The sequence below is a fragment of the Chamaea fasciata genome, unplaced genomic scaffold, assembly GCF_029207755.1.
Source record: "Chamaea fasciata isolate MVZ Bird 193981 ecotype frontalis unplaced genomic scaffold, bChaFas1.0.hap1 SCAF_1, whole genome shotgun sequence".
NCBI classification, from domain to species: domain Eukaryota; kingdom Metazoa; phylum Chordata; class Aves; order Passeriformes; family Sylviidae; genus Chamaea; species Chamaea fasciata.
This window is the reverse complement of record NW_027094086.1, coordinates 32,335,542-32,356,127: the sequence shown is the minus strand read 5'-3', so window position 1 is coordinate 32,356,127 and position 20,586 is coordinate 32,335,542. Positions and strand designations below refer to the sequence as shown.

At 36.2% G+C, this 20,586-nt stretch overlaps 1 protein-coding gene across 2 annotated transcripts in view; it reads right to left on the bottom strand.

Moving 5' to 3' along the window:
- STAU2 (staufen double-stranded RNA binding protein 2) overlaps positions 1-20,586 on the bottom strand; it is a 172,425-nt gene that overhangs the window by 97,520 nt on the left and 54,319 nt on the right. For both annotated transcript variants that reach the window (XM_066180164.1, XM_066180171.1), the window contains exons 7-11: positions 18,023-18,130; positions 11,904-12,116; positions 9,369-9,506; positions 6,065-6,196; positions 2,012-2,072 (exon numbers count right to left, since the gene is read on the bottom strand). In XM_066180164.1, coding sequence (XP_066036261.1) covers positions 2,012-2,072; positions 6,065-6,196; positions 9,369-9,506; positions 11,904-12,116; positions 18,023-18,130 — 652 coding nt within the window. The remainder of the gene's footprint in view (positions 1-2,011; positions 2,073-6,064; positions 6,197-9,368; positions 9,507-11,903; positions 12,117-18,022; positions 18,131-20,586) is intronic.

The following is a 20,586-nucleotide window of genomic DNA, read 5'->3' as shown; positions in this document are numbered from 1 at the left end:
GCAGCCTAAGAGACTGTTTTTTCTTGTTGGTTTAACAGAAGATTGTGGTTTCATCTATAAGTATCTTTGCTACAAGACACTGCAAGTACAGGAAAAAAGCTAGAGCTCTTATTCTGCTGTCTCAAACTCTGAGATGTTAACATTTGAAGATATTTTGCAGGCTTTGTCCTTAGAGATTTTGACAATACAAACACAAATAATTTACAAGCATTGATGGGGGTTGATGACAGGGCTGTAAGGAAGCAATTAATAGGAAATCTTAGATCCTGTAGAGTCCTTCCTTTCAGGGAAGCACACTGATGTGTGCTGAATGCAAGATCACTTTAAACACTAGCAAAATGTTGTGTAAGTTGAAGTACAAATTATTCCTCAGGTCTCTGGGTCACTCTCAGGTGGCTGGGAAGACCATATATATAATGGAACACTACTGAATCTCCTTAAAACCTGCTTTTAGGACCATGTCTTTCAGATGTATATGGGCAAAAAATAGAAGGTAGCTCATACGTGTGTCCATGTCTGTACAATCCTTAGTTGAGGGAGATAATGTTTGGGACCCTTAAGAAGTTCAAAACTACACATGATTCTGGAGAAATATCCAGGGCTCATGAAAAAGTGAATAAGTACTATTTGTATTATCTTTACCACTTTAAACAGCAAAAATCTAATTATAAGCTCACCAAGTTCTGTCCTATTCTTTAATTGTTGCAGTGAAACTGAATTCAGTCTTCACCAACAAGGTTTCTTGGGTTTTTGTGTCTTATAGACAAAGCTCAAGGAAGAGAGGAACTACAAGTAGCAGAACCTCATCAGAGTCAGGGATGTTGCGAGAAAAGCTAGAAGTCAGCCCATACAAATCACAAAATGTCAGAATTGCAGATTGGGTCAGGCTGGCAGGGACCACAGTGGGTCATCTGGTCCAATCCCTCTGCTCAAGTAGGGTCATCCCAAAGCACATGGCACAGGATTGTGTCCAGATGGTTCTTGAATATCTCCAGTAAAGGAGACTCCATAACCTCTCTGGGCAACCTGTTTCAATGCTCAGTCACCTGGACAGAAAAGTTCTTCCTCATATTCAGGTGGAACTTCCTGTGCATCCATTGGACCAAATGGGACATATCTTAGCATACTGAGTGAACCAGCTTGCATCATTATGAGGCCACTCTCTGTTCTCTTCAGAAATTCATGGAGATCAGAAGAAATCTCCAGTACCTGGAGAAATGCATTATACTCAGAAAAGGCAGGCTGGTCAGCCTCAGTCTGGTCCTTGGGAAAATCATGCAGTCCTCTTAAAGCCATTTGTGAGTACAGTGTGATTGCCTTTCATGATAAAATGGCTGGTTTTATGAGTGGAGAGCAGTAAATGTCATTTACCTTGGCTTTAGCAAGGATTCTGACATCATGTCTCCCACAGCATCCTTGTCTCTAAGCTGTGATTTTAGAGTTTAGGTAGATGAATTCCTAGATAATGGAAATCTGTTGCCACCCAATAGCAGCCTTCCAATATCTAAGAAGAGGTTGTCAGAAAAGATGGAGCCAGGCACATAACTGAGGTATATGGCAGAAGAACAGGAGACGATAGTCCTAAACTAATAAGAGATGTTTTGACAATAATAAAAGGAAAAAAAAAAATCAGTGTGAAGATAATTAAGCACTAGAACAGGTTGCTGAGAGAAGCTACAGAACCTTCATCCCTGGAGAGCTGTAAAAAAGCCAAAAGCAACCTTACCTCAACCCTGCACTGACTGTGCTTTGAGCAAGCAGTTTAGGTGACCTCCTGAAATCCCTTACAAACTTAAGGATTCAATCATTCAATGAGTAAATAAAAATTTCCTTTTTCCCGCACTTGTTCATACCTACACCCACACACAGGACACTCAGGGATTAATTCATCTAATTGCAACAAAAACCCTAAAATATTTACAAAAAGCATTTCAATTATCTTGGATAATTCAAATCATACAGAAACAAAGAGAATTAAGTTATCAATATAAATTTAGAAAGCAATACTTACTGTTACTTGTTGGCTCAGGAAACCCAACATTTTGGCCATTCCAACTTTTGTTATCTCCAAGCTGAAACAGGTGGAAAAAGACAAGTAAGTAAAGAGCAAACTGCTCCGTAAACAGAACATTCCTGTTTATAAATTTAGTTGAAAGATATTAAAAAGGATGACTTGAGATTACTACATCTGTTCACAGAATTTTGCTAACTCATCTTAATTTTGCCTAAGATAGGTTGAGTAATGTACTCTTCATGAGTAAACTTAAACAACTATTGCCTAACACTGAAATATAAATGTTTCCCCAAAGATTAGGTTCAACTCAATATGTTACCAAATCAGACTTAAATAAAATTAAATGTTTTAAGCAGCTCTCAACAGAAAACATAAACAGCCAACACAGAAATTACATTCTAAAACAAGAAGATCCTAATTACCGCCTATGAAGGAATGTGCAAACACTGTAAAGTACTTTGGGTGTAATTTTAAAATATTTACTTGTTAGGAATCAATTTAGTCACTGAAGTGGAAGTAAAAATGATTGCAATTTTCCATTATTTTAATATATTTTTGGGGGAGCTAATTGTCTTCAAATTAATTTTACTATGTTTAATACTGGGTATTACTCTGCCATGGAAAAGGGTAACAATTAACTCAGAGGTTCAAAATGAAGCCACTGCTGAGGTTTACACAGGAAACAAAATGGCAATGTTCTAGGTTTATGTACAAAACCGGATTAAAAAGTCTGAGCTTCCGCAATACTTTGGAACTATTGACAACCAGCTCCATAAATGTGAAACGAATGATCCTTTTCAGATTTCACTGCGATTTTCTCTGCAAACAAGAAACCTTACAGCAAAGCAAGCTATATACCAGAACAAAGTTGTAATCCTTTGCTCTCGAAGATGGGGTTGGAAAGTGAAAGAGATAAGAAGGAAAATCAACCAGCTGAAATCTGCCTCTGCATCTCAGAGGTTGCATTAAGGCTGTTTAGATTACTACCATGTCATCATACAGACTACTAGGTGATACATTTTACTTGGAAAAGAGGAAGGGAGAGCACACTATGAAAAGCAGGTATTTCAATGACCGTTTCCCTGCTTTTCATCATCACGTACATCCCAAAGAGCCTTAGCAATGTGCAGTGAAAATGGGATATATTTGATGGAAAGGGAGGACAGGCATTAGTCAGCTTTCAAACTGGTCACTTACATCTATGCACTTTCATTTAACTTGTTTTATTCATATTATGAAGCAGGTAATATGTATTTTGGAAAATACGGGTGACAACAGCTCTTCATATGAATAAGCAATATGAAATCTACAAATATGTTTGTATTTACTGCTGTAACAACAGTATGGTTTTGTCAGGAATACATCCAGACCATCTGTAACATGATGCTAGTACAAGCACACTGTTACAATACGAGAAGATTTCCAACTTTGCCTCATTCTTCTCTTTCTTATTGTTTATTAACTTGATCATGACGAGGAATTTAACAAGAACTCCTCTATGAGTAAGTGATCCTTATACTGCTGCCTCACATGAATTCAATCTACCCCAGTTTTCTTTTCTCTAAGAAAATACAAGTGGCAAGAAGAAACAAAAAGATGGAAACATGAAAAAATTATTACAAGTCTCCATTCTTATCCACAGAGCTAAAATTCTGACAACTGCAAAATGTCTCCCAGCACACCTCCAAACTGCTCTCCTCAAGGCTCTGCACAACCATTACTGATTTCTTTCAGGAATCAGTTTAACCCAGAAAAGAGCAAAGCCTTTACTTTTTTACATTACCTGGATTACTTGTGCTGCCATCAGCCCTACACGTTGCTCTTAAAACACTCTTAGGTCTCCGTTAAAACAATAAATACAGTCACATTTTATGTATGAGAGTTAAGGAAAAAAACCCCACTGAATTTGATTTTGCTTTCTTTTAAGAGAAGAGGAACAGAATGAAAGGACTTGAGGAAAAGGGGGCACAGGGCAAAAAAAGAATTGCCTTTTTTAACATCATCAGAACACCTACAAGTGAAAATTACCTATTTAGATGCCAACCTGCTACATCAGGTAATCTACACTGGGACCCATTTTGGATTCAAACAGTGAAACAAGTATCTTCTAATGGTATATCTTTATTGTGCAATTTATATGCAAGGAAGATTGAAATTATCAAACTGATAGAGATCTAAGGGCTATTTTCCCTTCTCTCCACCTCAGTTTAGTTTGAGAGTTAAAATTTTTTCAGCTACACAAACTAACTTGTGCATCTCCAAATATGTCCAGTCTGTTATATACAGAAGATAAAACCAGATACTCTAGATATTTTATGTCCTTAAACCCCCACAAAGCTTTAAAAATTTCTTATGATTTTGTTAGGATACTGCATATACATGAGTACTTCACATTTTTTGGATACAGTAATATGTTTGTTCATTTTGTTCAGATTAATATTAGGCCAGTGTACACAAGTCTACCAATCCTAAAATGTCTACATCTGTAAGTATGCAATTAAGCCTGATTTTCCAAAGACAATGCACTTGTAAGCAATAGCTTAATAAATATAGGGCAACAAAGCAGCAGCATCCCTTTTTAGCCACTCAGTTTTTTGGTAAGGATTTCAATGTAACCACAAGTTTCCACTATGTAGAGCTCTCCAAAGCAACTATGTTGCGGGCCCAATTTTTTCAGGCTTTATCCCTGAAAAATACTGAGTAAAATTAGTTCAGATGATTTAAAATCCAAGAATGAAAACCTATGTTTTCATATTAGAAAAAACATTTCTTTTTTGACTTGTTTTTTATTAAAGCCATTTGGCCAAATTAGCAGGGAAGTAAAAGTTGATAGTTTTATACCATAGGGAACATATTCTACAGCAGAAATGTCTCAGCATTCTGGTGAAAATGAATTATCATTTGACTCAGTCAGAAGCTTTTTTTTAAATGGCTGTGTCTGCACAGTGTGCTCTCACTAGGAACATCATCCAGCTTCCAAGTACTCTGTTTAGAGTATTTCACACTTGTCTATGACTAAGACATATAGTGAAGAACATAGTGAAGGTGAGCGTGAACAGCATACATATTGCTGCTACTCTCAAAGGAGAGTGAAACAGAAGAAGGTGGGGCCAAGTAACCAGAACAGTATTTATTTTTTCCTGGTTAGGAAAATACAGAACATACAGAACAGAATATCTTCATATTTACATATACATAGATGTGTATATATATACTATATTCAGATTTCTCATGTAGTCCTAGAAAAGCCCAACAGAACATTCTGCTGGCTACCGAGTGCAGCCACAGTAAACATATAAGTAAAAAACAAAATATATACATGCAGTGACCCTGTATATGACAGAAGCTGTTTAGAGTCCCCAGCTTATTCAAATACCTTACCAAATATCTTTTCAGAATACAAAAAGCAAAACTTTAACACCCAACTGGTTACAAAACCCCTCATCAATAAATTCAAGACAGGAGAGGAGTGCTAAGTTATAGACAGCTAACGAGGAAATACGTACTTGCAACACATATAAATTCAAAATGCAATTTCTTTTTCATAAAAAAAAAGTGACACACGTTTTCTTTATCAGTCATCAAATGTGAACAGGCCATTATTTTTCTGTAATGGTTTTAGTGCACATGCAATGGGAAGACAAACACTGACTACTAATTCATATTTAAAATTACTAATGTTCTTCCTTTCTGTTCCTTCTGTTCCTCTGGGCTGTCATGGATGCCCAAAATGGAATAAAAGCAAGAGGCACGTTCACTCTGATTTGTAAGTAGAAATATGTGCATGGATCACATGCACACTTTTGCACACACACACTATTCTATGGAACTGCATTTCTGTTCCTAATTACTCTCACAGGAGCAGAGGCTGCACTTACTGCTAAGTGTAGCTGTAGAGCTGTAGCTAAGCAAAGGCTAATCCGTGACAAGCAACTCCCTAAAACAGGGCCTGCACCAGCTTAAGCTTCCAGTCTTACTAAGTGATAAGCTGATAAAGCTTAAAAATCTAGACCAGGGTAAAGTGTAGTCATCACAACAATTGGTTCTCACCTTTTCTGTCTGGTCTTGAAGAGGAGTCGAGGCTTTGTATCCCAGCTGTAGCAACATTGCTTCTGCTGCATTTCTTTTAGCTATTTTCTTGTTTGGGCCTGTTCCAGTAGTAATCTCATTGCCTACTTTTACCTTAAAAAGAAAATATTGATCATAATCATGGAAATGCACAACTCAGTATCACCATATAATACTCTTGCTGATCTGTCAACAGCTGTCAGCTCTTTTGATGAAGACGCTATCTTGAAAAAGCTACAGTCGTGCAAAAGGGGACTACAGTTTTCACTTAGAAGAGCTTGTTTAGATTTTTCAGAAGACCACCAAACTCATACCCAAGAGCTACATTTTTCTGCATCTCAGTGCACACACAGTTGCCTATGTCTTCCACCACTCCCATTCTCCCTCATGAACCTCTGTCCCACTCTGTTAACCTTAGAACTGCCCCAGGGTCTTTACTTCCTCTTTCTTGCAGGAAGGAGTGTTGCCTGCAGCAGCTCCCCAGCATCATCCCCAGAACAATGGTGAGACAAACAGACTGGAGATTTAACGAGAGTGGTTTCTAAAGAAGGATGAAAACCATATTTGCATTCCTCCCACTTTGTTGCGCTGCAAAGAACACAGGGGCTGGAACTGCTTACACCTGAAAAGCTTTGATCCAAACAGTCCTTGGAAAGAAGGCTCCTGAGTGGACCTGTGGTCTGTACAGTACAAAGGGTTTCTGACAAACATGATGTCTTTCGCAACACTAGGAGAAATTAAAACCCCCAAATAAGGACAAACTCTAGGCAATGGATATCCACAAAATGTGTGGTTCCAACTTAATCCTTGGCTTTGGTACCATTCTTAAAAGTCTTGGAGTTGTATATGTCTGGTTTGTGACATGAGCACTCTCACTGCTATTCATTTAGGCAATATTCATAGCTCTTTGATGTGTGTATTTTGCTCAGCCCATTAAGCCCTTCTATTTACCAAATTGTGCCTCAAAATAGTGCACAGTCTTTCGCACGTCAAAAAAAGGAAATCAAAATGAAATAAAAATAATAAAATTGTCAAGGTGATGTGAACAACAAAAAATCCCCCAAAGGTAAAGACCTGAAAAAGTTTGGAAGGAACTTTAAAAATTTTGTAAGAAAAGGCATACAAATGCTAAATAAAGAATAAATGATATTTAGTAGTTTATGTCATCCAATAACTCTTCACTTTCTTCAATTTATCATATATGTATTTTCCTAGAAGTTTAAATTTTTCTTTACTCAAATACTTCTTAATTCTAAATATTAAGAAGATGCAAATAAATAATAACTATTAATATCTCTTCAAAGTACTTATATATACATCATTAAGCAAAAAAGATTTCTCTACCTAAGCCAAAAATATTAATAATCTTGAAATATAAACCTTACCTTCTATGCAGTTCACAATAACAACTAGAAAATAGCCAATCTGCTACCAGTTTATACGCAATAAAATTGAGGGACTTTAATGGGACTAGACAAAAAGATAATTTATAACATAGCTCACAATAAATCAATGTGTTACTATTTCTCAGACCTGTAAAACCGGTTTAGCTATTATTATAACCTCTATCAAGGATTAAAGGCCTGACTACAAAGAGAAAGAGCTTTCTGAAATTAACTTTGGGAACAGAACACCAACTAATGTCATCAGAGGTTTTCTCCTGTTTATCTAGTAGCCAGGACAAGTAATTGGATCCATTTCATCACATCTAAACTTGGCCTCTGTGTGACAGATAAAAATGAACATATTATCTCTGGATATTTTACTTCCACATTCAATTAAATTAAATGAAAACATGGTTTAAGTAGTTTATACAAAGGTTTTTTATTCTGATAAGGTTTTCTGCATGTCATAATGAATCCACTGAGACTTCCTGAAGGTGGGATAAATAGCAGAATAATTTTAGTGTGAAAACATTACAAAAAGGTGAAAATGGAGTTTATAAGTATTTGTAACAAAGCAACTGCTCTAGGGAGTTTCTTTAACTTTTTCTTCTTAGATACAGGAATCTTCTACATATTCACTACTTTTAAGATTCCTTTTTTATACAAACCAAAGACTTTGCCATTATTGACACTCCTCCAACAGAAAACCAAACTTCCAGCCCATCTTCCTAATACTGGGCTATGTTACACTGTTCTTCTGAGGGCTCACACAACAACTACCAACTGCGGACAGTCCCATGGGGGTCTAAGCATGGGAAATGAGATTTTCTGTGATAGGATTACACTTTTTCAAATACTTTCAGGACTCATAAAATGTTAGAAATCCAAATTTATATTTAAAAAAAAAAAAGGATTCTGCAACACAAGGAACACAATACTTTCTTTTCCTTCAGAGAGAAAAAAAAATAAATCATGAAGAAAGATCACTGAAGTCCAAGAAAATTAAGATTACTAGCTTATCTTCATAGACATGAAGGAGGAACTTAGAGATTTAAGTGAAAACATAACTAATTTTCTGGAGAAGGAGGTGCTGGAACATCATAAATTTTGCTTATGATCAGAAGTGACATTTTGGTGTGGTTTCTGGACAACAAGTCAAAACATGCTGAGGTATGCTGTTCTGAGTTGTTCCGGCACAAAATTACCCTTGAGTGAAAACACAAGAATACAGAATCCTTTCCTGTTTCTAATCTTTCTCAACCTGCTGTTGTGCTATCTAACAAAATATCACAGTTATACCAAATCTTTGTACATGTTCTTAATTAAAATTTGAAAGGAATTTTAATGATCTACGGTTTCAGTATTAGATCCAGTCAGAGGACAGTCTAAAACATGTGGCTGGCTTCTTTTTGTTGTATTTCAGAGATAAAGTCACCAAGAAACTGGAAATCTGAAAAAATTCACAACACTGTTTTTTAAAGCCAAAATGCCTGGTAATATGGAGATATTAATACCCACATTTCAGAATATTAGGTATTGCTGGAATCCTCAGATCAACATCAGCCCAATTTAATTTGTTTGAAAAAGACAAGTAAAAGTAAATAAATCATGAAGCATCAAGGATAAATACAATAACAACCAGGTGAAATAAAAATAAGAGTATAAAATAATGCAAAACACATGAAAAGCATCTAGAGGGCAGACAATTCAATTGCCATTTGTTTCCCTAAGAGAAAGAAGAAAGTTTAGGTGGGCTTTCTGACACTGTATTTCATACTATTTTTGCAGTATATCCGACAGCAAGGCAAAAAGCTAAACAGGAGATCCACTTCATATTATGCCACCATTTTTTGAAGAAAACACAGCAAAACCATTATCTCTAATATGACAGCAAATGATACCTGCATAACAAATTCTCGACGGCGAGGCATTCCTCTCTCTGAAAGAAGAACATACTCTGGCTCCTTCTCCTTTTTGGCCTGTTGGATCTGAGCCAAACGACTGATGGGATTCATTCCTTGACCATATTCTGGTCCAGTCTAAACCAGGTTTAAAAGAAAGAACCATTATTTCAGTATATATCCCTATAATGACTATACTGTTTCAATAAAACATTTACTAGGATTCTGTCTTTTGTAATACTCCCTTTGAGAGAATAAGAAGTAACTTACTTTCCATTTTCTGATCATGAGGCAAAAGATAAGAATCATCAGCTCAAAACTGTGGAAAGAAATAATCTGCCACTGCTGCAGGTAGCGTGTATACCTTGCACCTGCAAGCTATGAAAACCCCCTCCAATCTATGGAGGTCCTCATAAGGATGGATGAAAATCAGCTGATTCATTAGTCAGTTATATCTTATTGCCCTGTTTCTAGGACCCCTTCCCCTTAACCCTTTAAAATATGTTGCCACAATGCTGGAACATGCAATACACTGAGAAAAGGTGGGATTCACACAGGGACAAAAACCATTTGCCATACATAAGGAAGCTTTCTTTTTCAGTCTTCCTGCTTTCCTTCTCAGCACTCCAGGCCTTCCATCCTACAGTGCAACTTGCAACTAAAGGTGCAGAGGGTTTACTCTTTGTGCTGTATGAATTTACCCACAAAATACTCCTGTGAAGTGAATGGCTAGAATTGTTGCTTATGGTGAACCACCCATAAAGTATTTGAAATGCATAACAGGCAATAATCCTCACATTAACTTGCCAAAAAGTTTGGTTGGTGGGGGAACTGACCTCATACTGGGGAAACAAAAGGACTGACAAGGTTGTCTGTCCAAGATCACACATACAGGGGAATAACTGCAGTCCTTGAAAACTCTCTAGCTCTGAAATTCTTTTAATTAATTATTGCTCACACGGCAAATGCTCTTTCAAAGTACATAGCTATGAAAATATTTGTTTGTAGACTTTAGGAAGAAATTAAGACCCACAAAAATATATCTGATGTCATACTTAACTGATTTATATAGGGTAACACAAAGGATGCACTTGCATGCAAAAAAATAACGTAGAATTATTTTTTATGTTATGAAGCTATTTCCCTTTTATGAAACCATTTGCAGGCTAAGAGAAGATAAGCACTCAAATAACAAACAAGTGTTCAGGAGGAAATAAACAGCAACTGAAGGCAAAGACCACAGACGGATAATATATTTAGAAAGCTGTGCAGCAAATCCTACATAGTGTAACTGCTGAAGTAGTTAGAGAAGATGTAGGTGAAAGAGCTAAGACAGTGTCATACACAAGGGCAGCTGTGTGGGCAAGAAGCCAGGCAAAGACAAAATGCAGAGCAGGCTAAATAAAGAGCAGGCCATAAGATACAGCCTCATAAATACATATACAAATAAAAAGAAGTTATTGTTGCCACTTTTTTGATGCTCAAAACACATGCAAGTTAAATTGAAAGAAATGGGCACATTGAAAGCATTTCAGAAGTTTGGCTATTCAAAAATAAAAACCACCTATATATCCAGCTTATTTTGACAATTATTGTCTCTTTCTAACAAGGCCAACTGTGTATAATTAAATTTAAGTTCGTAATGGCAAACGGTATATGGTAATATATGAGATTTTTTCATTATTATACCCTTAGAGTCTTTCTTGAGAAAAACTTTCCAAGATGTTTGGTGAAAGCCAAAGCCAAAAGACTTTTCCAATCTTCCAGCTTTAAAGCTGCATTAAATGCTGATGGTTTTCCATAAAATAATTTTCCTGCCCATTTTTTATATATGTTTCTGACAATTAGATCCCCAGGATTTTGGTAGGAGACAGATTTATAATTAATCTAGGTTTTCCTGAAAAATCACTTATTCTGTACTGAAGGCAAATGAAAAGAGGAAGGTGACAAACAAGTCTTTTGCACATTTTCCAAATCCACTTTTGCACTCTCCAAAGTATTTTCTTAATTTAAAGTGGTTTTTGGGTGGCTGTTTCAGAACTGCACTTTGTATCCCGAGTATACTGATTTCTAAAGGTCAAACTTTTAGTAAAGTACTGAAGCACTAAAGTAGCACCCCATTAATTTACTATTTCATGTATTTCTCTCCCTCTTCAAACTGGGGAGGGGACAGAGCCCAGGGAGACAACCATTAGACATGCTAAAAGGGATTCTCTGAGGAGATGATGCTAAAACTTCCCATGGCTGGACAGAGCTGCTTGGAGGGTTTGATCCTCCACTAGACTTGAACCAAACCCTTGAAGACCTCAGTGATGTGAGCTATTTACAAGCCATTCTGTTTGAGAATCCCACAGTATTCTCAGGATTTAAAAAAAGCCCAGGCATATTAGCAGAGGCAAACAAGTAACAATATTGACAGTAACAAGCAACTGTAACAATATTGACAGAAAATGACAAACAAACCTTTATTGATTTTAAATGTGACTGTCACTTTCTGAGCAAACATTCTTAATTGTGTCAAAGGTGGACACATACCTTCAATATTGTTTTTGGACGCTTTTTAAAGTAAAGTTTTGGCTTTTCAATCACAGGAAGAGGAGGAAGTTTCTTAAGTTCTTGTAGGACAGCCATTGCAGCACGTTTCTTTGAGAGTTTCTTACTGTTGCCTTCTCCTTCTGCAGTGAATTCTCCTACTGTAACTCGTGTAACGAAGCTCTTCATGTGAGGAGGTCCACTTTCTTTAATCACCTTTTAAGAGAAAGTAACACTGAGTCAAAGCACCCTACAGGAAGATAACTTAATGTTTGTTATCTCTGCAATGAACTTATTACTCGTCCAGGTTTCCTGCTAACTGAAGGCATTAGATGGGTTTTCATAGAACTTGGACAAGTATTAATGACAGTACGAAGTTTGAGAACAGAAAATGAAGACAAGTTAGACAAAGCAAATCTAACCACCATATTCAGCGTTTCACAGAAAATTAGACCTACATTTTTAAAGATTTATAGAATAACACAATATACCACAATTATGCATATTTAAACCAAGGCTGATGGGTTTTTTCTTTTCAAGGTGCTTCACATACTAAAGCAATTAAATCCATGAAAGTCTACTAGGCTTTGATTATTTCTTTATACAAAACATATTCAAAACTGTATTAATTTAGCATTGCCTCAACCTGTTTGTAATATTTTTTCTATTATCATTAAACCATTGTATGTTCATAGTCCCAAACTTCAGTCTCAATAGGTGCAGGCAGGATGCCTGCTCTCAACTCCTGCCTTGCCAGAGTACACAGCTCAGAGCAATATCCCATACATTTGAAAAGCTGACACATTCTTGCCTCCATGACTCTCAGCTGTCCCTCCCAACTATACTGAAAAGAATTACCAGAAGAGCCACCTTAGCTCGCACAAAAGCCAATCATTTCTGAAAAAAATTCATTTATTCACTCCCTTTCAAACACATTTACCACAACCGTAAGAAAACCCATTTGAAGTACTTCACTACAGCAAGTAATAGTAATGTGGAAAGAAATTAAGTTCTGAATGCTGTACCTTCCTTTAGTTGTTTTTCTGTCTTCAGTTTTACACAGACACACACGTGCACACACACACACATCTTCTTTTAGAAGGGTGATGTTAGGATGCATTCAGCCACAAATCACAGCACTGCAAGTGCTAGGATAGCCGTATCTTCATGTATGCACACACCATTTACTGGTCTGGACAATGTCTATCAGGAATTAAGAGACCTCATTTGGGAAAAGGTTCAGTTATTTTGTTTGATGGGCGGAAGCAGCTACCTAATTTAATTTTTGTTACATGTAATACGTATAAGGAGACATTAGAGTATCTGACAGGCATCTCTTTATAATACCTTCAGAATCAATATAAATATAAATTTTTTTTTTCCTTTGATGGAATTATATCAAACCATTTGTTGAAGAAGAGTAATGTCTCTTTAGGTTGAAGAGGGAGGGAAATGGAACTGATGTAAAGGTACCAGGGCCTTCTTTGTGTAATAACTATAGTTTTAATGTGCTCAAACTTCAATCTTAACATTATTACAACATGTTTTGCATTAAAGTTCTTTTTATCAAGGTCATGTCCCTTGCATTATTTAGTTTTGCTGTTGCACTGTAATGAGGTCTCCTTAGGCTTGTATTTCTTTTTTAAGTTCTCTTTTGTGGCAACTTCACCCAGCAAATACAATTACCACAGCATATATCAATAAAAAGACACAAAATTAAAATTAACAGACAACTTTGTCCCATTTTCCCAGAATAAGATGACATCTATGCCAGAATGGGATTTTTCTGTTGTAATCCAGGAGCGTTCCCACTCTAAGATTCCAGGTATTAATTTCAGAAGTGTTTTCAACACTGCCTCACTTGGACGTTGCCCACTAGGGCTTGACCACATGAGGAGGCAGCAGTGCTTTCAATGTACTGAGCCATGCTGAGCCCCAGGATGCTGCACTGCCTGCACCAGAGCTGGGATGAGCCCAGTGCCAGGATCTCCTCACTCAGACACAGTTGGGCTTCCTACCCATGCTGAGAAACTTCATTGCACTGCAGCATTTCCCACTCTATTTTACAGTATCTCAAACCATCCCTGTACTTTGTTATCCAAGTATTACAACATGCTTGCTGTAAAACATAGCTAAATTAACCTTACTAAGGTCCTTAATGTTTCTGTGGTTCTGCTAATGCTATTATATAGGTGTTTCTCTTTACATGCAATATAACATACTAATAAAATATACAAGAATGTCTATACTGACCAGATGAAAAAGGAAAAAATAACTTGGTTAAGAAATATAATTGCTGAGTTCCTAAAATATTAGTTTATATAAGTTTTCTCATATTCATATAAATGCATATATATATATGACAGAAAGAATGTTAATACCAAACCAGATTATATTTTCATATACACAAAAACATCTTTCTTAATATAAAACTAATGCATTCTGGTGTGTTTTTCATCTTTTAAATTTTAAGTATCTGACACAGGGTAAATAATTGACTGGAAAACATTAAAAAATGTATCTTTGTTAGTGTGTAAATGGAAAAAAAGTCTGTGTTGTCAATGGAATGAACCCCGTAGGATTCAGATGGGATCTGGATCAAGCTAAACATCCAAATTTGGTAATTAAGCAAAAAAAAATTAACCTAACAACATTTTTGGTTAACCCCAGATTTCAGATCTTTTTACTCCATAAGATTTCAAGCAGTTGTGCTATGAGCCTTGGGACAGAAAACACTAAAAAGAAATTCAACCTTTGCTATCTAAGAAGAACATACACATTAGGACTTGAAACTATTTCCTCAGTTGAAAGATACGACCTGTGGACCAATCACGGCTAATTTAAAGCTGAGAATTTGATTAAGGGTGACAGTTCAATACACTTTTCTTTTTTCTGTTCCATGGATTTAAAGAATAATTACAGCAAGAGAAAACACATGGGGCCAAAACACATCTAAGGTCAAGTTACATCAAGAATGAATTTGGCTCAACTTAATGAATCATGCTGACAAATGAAAAACAGAAGTATGATTACAGTGAAAGAATAACACTGGTTTAATTATTAATGAGATGCCAGGTAGAATATTCGAAAGATTAGGGCAAGATTAAGCATACATTAAAAAAACCCCAAAACTAGAGAAGACAAAAATCAGATCAAAAAATCCATGTCACCTACATCTATGAATAAAAGATTACTTATAAGATTTTAAAATATCAATATATTTCCAGGAGCCTGTGCAGGCAGATACACCAGATTTTCCTAGTTACAAAAGTAAAATCTAATTTATTTTTTTTTTAAAAGGAAGAGTCTGAATGTCAAAGTGTAAAACTGCAGTGAGAAGGGTGACCATTCTGCAAAACCCAACTGAGAGTTGTCAGTCAGCAGTCAGTCATCCAAAGCCTCAATCATCAGGACAGCAGAAGCAGATAGGTGTGAAACTTCCTGCTGAGAACTACTCTCCCAGAGTCTGCAATTTGGCCTGTCCCTGGATCAAAATGCAGAATTTCTGTCTTACCGTGATAAGACTGGGACATAAGAACACTTCCCAGCAGAACACTGGACAGGGATGGAGGGGCAGAAAAATTGCCTTTTCAGGCACTCTATTCCTTTCCTGATACTGAGAATGAAAAAAAGTTATTATATTTGCTATTCTAAAGAAATAACACTGAAATCCAAGGAAAAATATTGAAAATAAAAGGGCAATCTGAAACACCCCAACATGTTCTAATATCTGAAGCTGTTGATCTCAGTTATGTATTCTAGGCTCATCTATTCCTTACTGACAAATAAGGAGTAAAAAACATATATATTGGAAAAAAAAAAAGCAAAAAGCAGGATTTTAGCCTACTGTCAAGGTGAAATAAGAGGTGAAATGACCATTCTACAGCTACTCTAACAATTCCTACAGCAAACACTTTTGTAGTCATCCTTAAAAACTGTTCATTGGGAACCCCATAAATGCCTTGCAGCAGTTGCATTTTGACTTAAAAGTTGATGAACCAAAGTTAGCTAAGAATGCAGCAGTGTATGGAGTAAAGCTTGTTCTTTGTTACAAATTTTTAACAACTTCATAGATAGAAAGTTTTTAAAACTCATCCTAAAGTTCCTAGACAATTAAAACTAGCCACATTATATAACACAGGACTGTTCACCCTCGTGCAATTCTGAGGACATGTTTACATAAAACTTTATATATATTTATGATCATTACTTTGTTGCATAACCCTGCACTGTTGGAACATTGGCTAAAGCTTTGTCAGATGAAGAAAAGACAGACCATTTTATAGCTACCACACACAAAATAAAAGCTAGAAAAAGCTTTGATGCCTGCCTGGAATAACACAAGGCCATTAGTAAATAAAATCCTATTAGAAACATGAGATCCTGGGGATTATCCATAATTGCTTAGCAGTTTTATTGAAAAGTAAGCCAGAACCAAGTTCAATCAAAACTCTATTTGAGAATGTCACCAATACTTAGATTTAAAGGCAGGAAATAACACAAAACCTGTCAGGAGAGCAAGAAACTGTCTTTTTTCAATGTTGCTAACATTCTTTGGCAAGTGACACATTAGATTTTTCCCTACAAACTATCTCTGCTTTCACTCTCTCATTACCAAATGCTCTCCATTTAATAAGCTCAAACAGAAGTGAAGAAGACATTCAAAGCACTACCCCTCTTTTCTTTATAACTTCCAAGCTCCTCTATGACCAGTGACCATACATCTCCTTACAATTTAGTGCATTGATTGGTATGGAACTACTCCAAATATTTTTAGATGTTTGAGGTAGAAAACAATGTTTGAAAACTGAGACATTAATGACAAGCTTCCTTTTTGAAACATAAGCATGTGATTCCATTACGTCTGCTCTTAGCTAAGAGTTAGGTGATTGGCATGTAGTGGCAAACTGATACACCAGCAGCCCCAGACACCCCAGTTTTATCCTCTAGATTTTACATTCTCTTAATGTTCTAACTAGCCCATATCACACAGATCACATATATGAACCATATATGCCTTTGCCATACTGAGGAATTCCTTAGTCATGAACAATATTCTTTGCCCTTCTTACCTACCTTCTGAGAGATTTCTCAGATTTCTAAGAAGGTCCAAATGGCTTATTTGATGTTGGCCAAATCAAGGACACGGGCAAAACATGTCAGTAAACTGCATACAGCACACTGTACGGCATGCCACAGCTTAGGGGTTTTGATTCTTTTCACATGCAAATACACGCCTGCACTTTAAAAGGAAAAAGTTCTGGAGAAAATAACCATCGTCAGTATAAGTACTATCCATGTCTTTCACGCAGACTCAGTTTAAATGTAAAACGAAATGCAGAAAAACAAAAACATAAAAGGCCATCTACATTTACATTTTCTGCATTATAAAAAAACAAACAAACAAAAAAAAAAAGCTTCAAAATCTGGTGGTTCCCACCACAACGATGTTAGATTTTTACAACAAGGTTTTGTAAGAACTTTCTCATCGGAAAGTAATTCCTGTTAGTATCACTCATTCTCCCAGTTACTTCACTGATAGCACTGGAGCTATTCCAAATGCTCTTTATTACTTCAGGTAAACAAAGGTGTCAGAAGTGGGTACACAGATAAAATCATATGAAACAAACAAAAAAACTGGTGACAGTTTAAGTAGAAATAGATAAGTGAAACAGAATCAGAGTGGAAGATACTCATGACTTTCTGAAAACAGCACACTGAAGGTGAAATGTTTCAATTGGAACTTACCTAGCGTATGAATGCCAACAGTTAAAGCAAAGACTTTGGTTAACTCTTTTGAAGATTATTCCAAATCAGATTGAGTGTGGCTACAGATTCTAACCCCACAGCTCTGTACAGAAGATGATTTAACAGTCTTTCTGCCATCCAAGTGTTCGCAACCAAATATTACATCTCTGAAAGTTCCGAAAGAGCATCTATTTTATCAGCAAAAAGTCATTGTCTTGGACTCTGATACACTGACTTTTTTTTATATAATTTCCATGAATATGAAATTCATATTTTTCATATATGAATACCATCTGTGTTGAGCTTTAGTGGTACTTTTTTAATACTTTCTTAGGAAGATAAACATGTAACACAGATAAAAATATAACACATACCTCGAAAGTGACAGGTATATTGCGCTTCAAAGCAATTTCAAACACTACGCTGATCTCAGATTTGTTTGCATCTTTATCTTCTTCTGATTCTTTTCCTGCTTCTCCATTCTGAAAATGATACATACATAATCATACTACAATTCTTAGAAGATCAACAAAATATAACATCCTTCTCCCCCCAGTTTCTCAAAGATTTTGGAGTCTACTGTCAGGCTGTAAATCAGCATTTGTACATCCATATCAGCACCCCATTATCAGACATCTGCTGACTGAAGCCATATATATATATTGTGCTTATGCTTCATAGCAAAAGAACACATAGACATTAATTTATAAATTAATTATTAACAGCAAAATAATGTCTATGGATGCTAGTTGTATTAATGACATGGATAACAAGTGTCTGAGTACACACTTGTGTCAAACATGAGGATCAAACAGGTCCTTTGACCTGTTTGTCAGGCTGTCTGTGGGTATCCCTTCTTAGCAAGGAAGAAATCTGTACTTCTTGGAAAGTACAGAAGACTGTACTTCTCTCAGAAGAAATTCAGTCAGTCATCTCACTCTCTGACTGGGTCACCAGGTTACAGGTGTCCTTAGCAGGGCCAGTTGGTTAATGGCCCCTCCATCAACTTCCCTCTGGGAGTTATGACCAGTGTGAAAAGGTAGTGACAGAGAACAGCTTGCTCAACACAGATCATTATTTATTTATCCATAGGAACATAAAAAACAGAGAGGAAAAGAGATAAAAAAACAAAAGGCACATGAAACATTCTGCCTAAAATTCAGCTTTGCTTTACTCTTCAGGTAAATTGAAATTTTGTCACACAGCCATCAGCACCAGGATCAGTCAGAGTTTTGCATTTTGCAACTACTGCCTTTGGTGTTTGTCCCGCAGGCCACATTTCCTTAGTTCTCAGAGGCTTCACTTCCAGCTACTCTCAAACTGCAAAGCTCTGAAATACTTCAAACTGGGATCTCTCAACAACCATGTAACCTTGGCCAGGCTCCTAATTTTTTATTAGTGGAGGTAAACATCAAAGACACTTGGGCTGAATTAGGTGGATTCCTGCAGAGCTCCCATCTTACATAACAAAGTCTGATCTAAATCTTCAGCCACCAGCATAGCTACAAAATCCAGATACCACAGTTCTAAAACAACATTAAAAAACCCCTAGGTTCTTCACATTAAAATGAAACTGATCGATCTTTTATCTACCTTTTTTTAACTCTTAATATATTACTCTTTAAGATCTCACAGGGCAAAAAATCCAGCACTCAGCTACAGCATGCAGATATGGAACACCTTTTGCCTCATGAAATAGTTGCAAAATTTTGATTCTGAAAGAAGCCATTTACATGCCTGACATTGATCTGGAGCTAAATACAAAACAAAAATATTATAAAGTTTATAGAACCTCCAGAAAGAAAAGGGTGCTGTGCAAAACAATAACAAGGGTAATGACAATAAAATTATGTAGGACATCTAGCTCATTTCATATAATGAAATGTAAAGTACCACTGAAATCAAGAATACAGATCATTGCTTACAGAACAGGCAAAGCGTTGATCAGGTTCACTGAGAAAGATCAGCAGAGTTAAAAGGACAATATTTAAAAGTAAAAAAAATCTGGGAATATTAAGAATGGGATACTACTATTTTGTAAAAAACCTTAGTGAGAATATTACTTGGTATTGTATTCAATTCAATTTGTGCTTTATACAGGACATTGATAATCTAAAAAGCTGGCAAAAAAAGCACTCAAAGAATGAACTACTGATTAGAAAAACAACTTTGCACTGATACACTATGAAAACAATCAGTTCTATAAAAAGATTCAAAAACACTTAAGAATAATCTGTAAATGTACATGTGGGAGAGATTTTTGATATCTGTTGGCTACATTTAGCAAACATAAGAAAATACCAATTAATTAGAAAATGAAGCTAAGTGAATTCTAAAAGAAATACCTCACAAATTAGCTTTGAAATGGAGAACAAACAAACACTGGCATAATTTACATAAAATAATATAATGCCCACTGGAATGTCAGCAAGCCTTCAAGTCAAGAATGTTTAGGTTTTCTAACTGTATTCTAGTTTAGCCAGATATGTATAGCCCAACTAGAAACTACAGTTTAAATTTTCATGATCATTACAAACACATCTGTCCAGAAAATCCCTCATTGTCCCTTCTGCCCTTACGATTTAACTCCCTGCATATTTTTTCACCAAACATAGCAGAGAACCTGACAGTGAGTGGAGAAAAGGGAGAATCGAGGCTTAGACCCTAGTATTGAGCAATAAAGTTTCAAGCCTTAGGAAGATAAAATGTGTTCATGAGTGTCTCAGGCACTTTGGATTTAAATTTGATCCTCATTCCCACAACTGACACTTTAATTGTAAGGCATTTCTTAGCCTCACATCTATGAGACAGCAGAGGTGCTTTGGCAGACACACAATAGCTCTTTGTGAAAGCACATTCACCAGCAGCCCTGCCCTGTTGGCTGACTGCTTCTTGCTTCTGCTCACCTTATGCTCTTCTACACATTTGTGCAATTAGG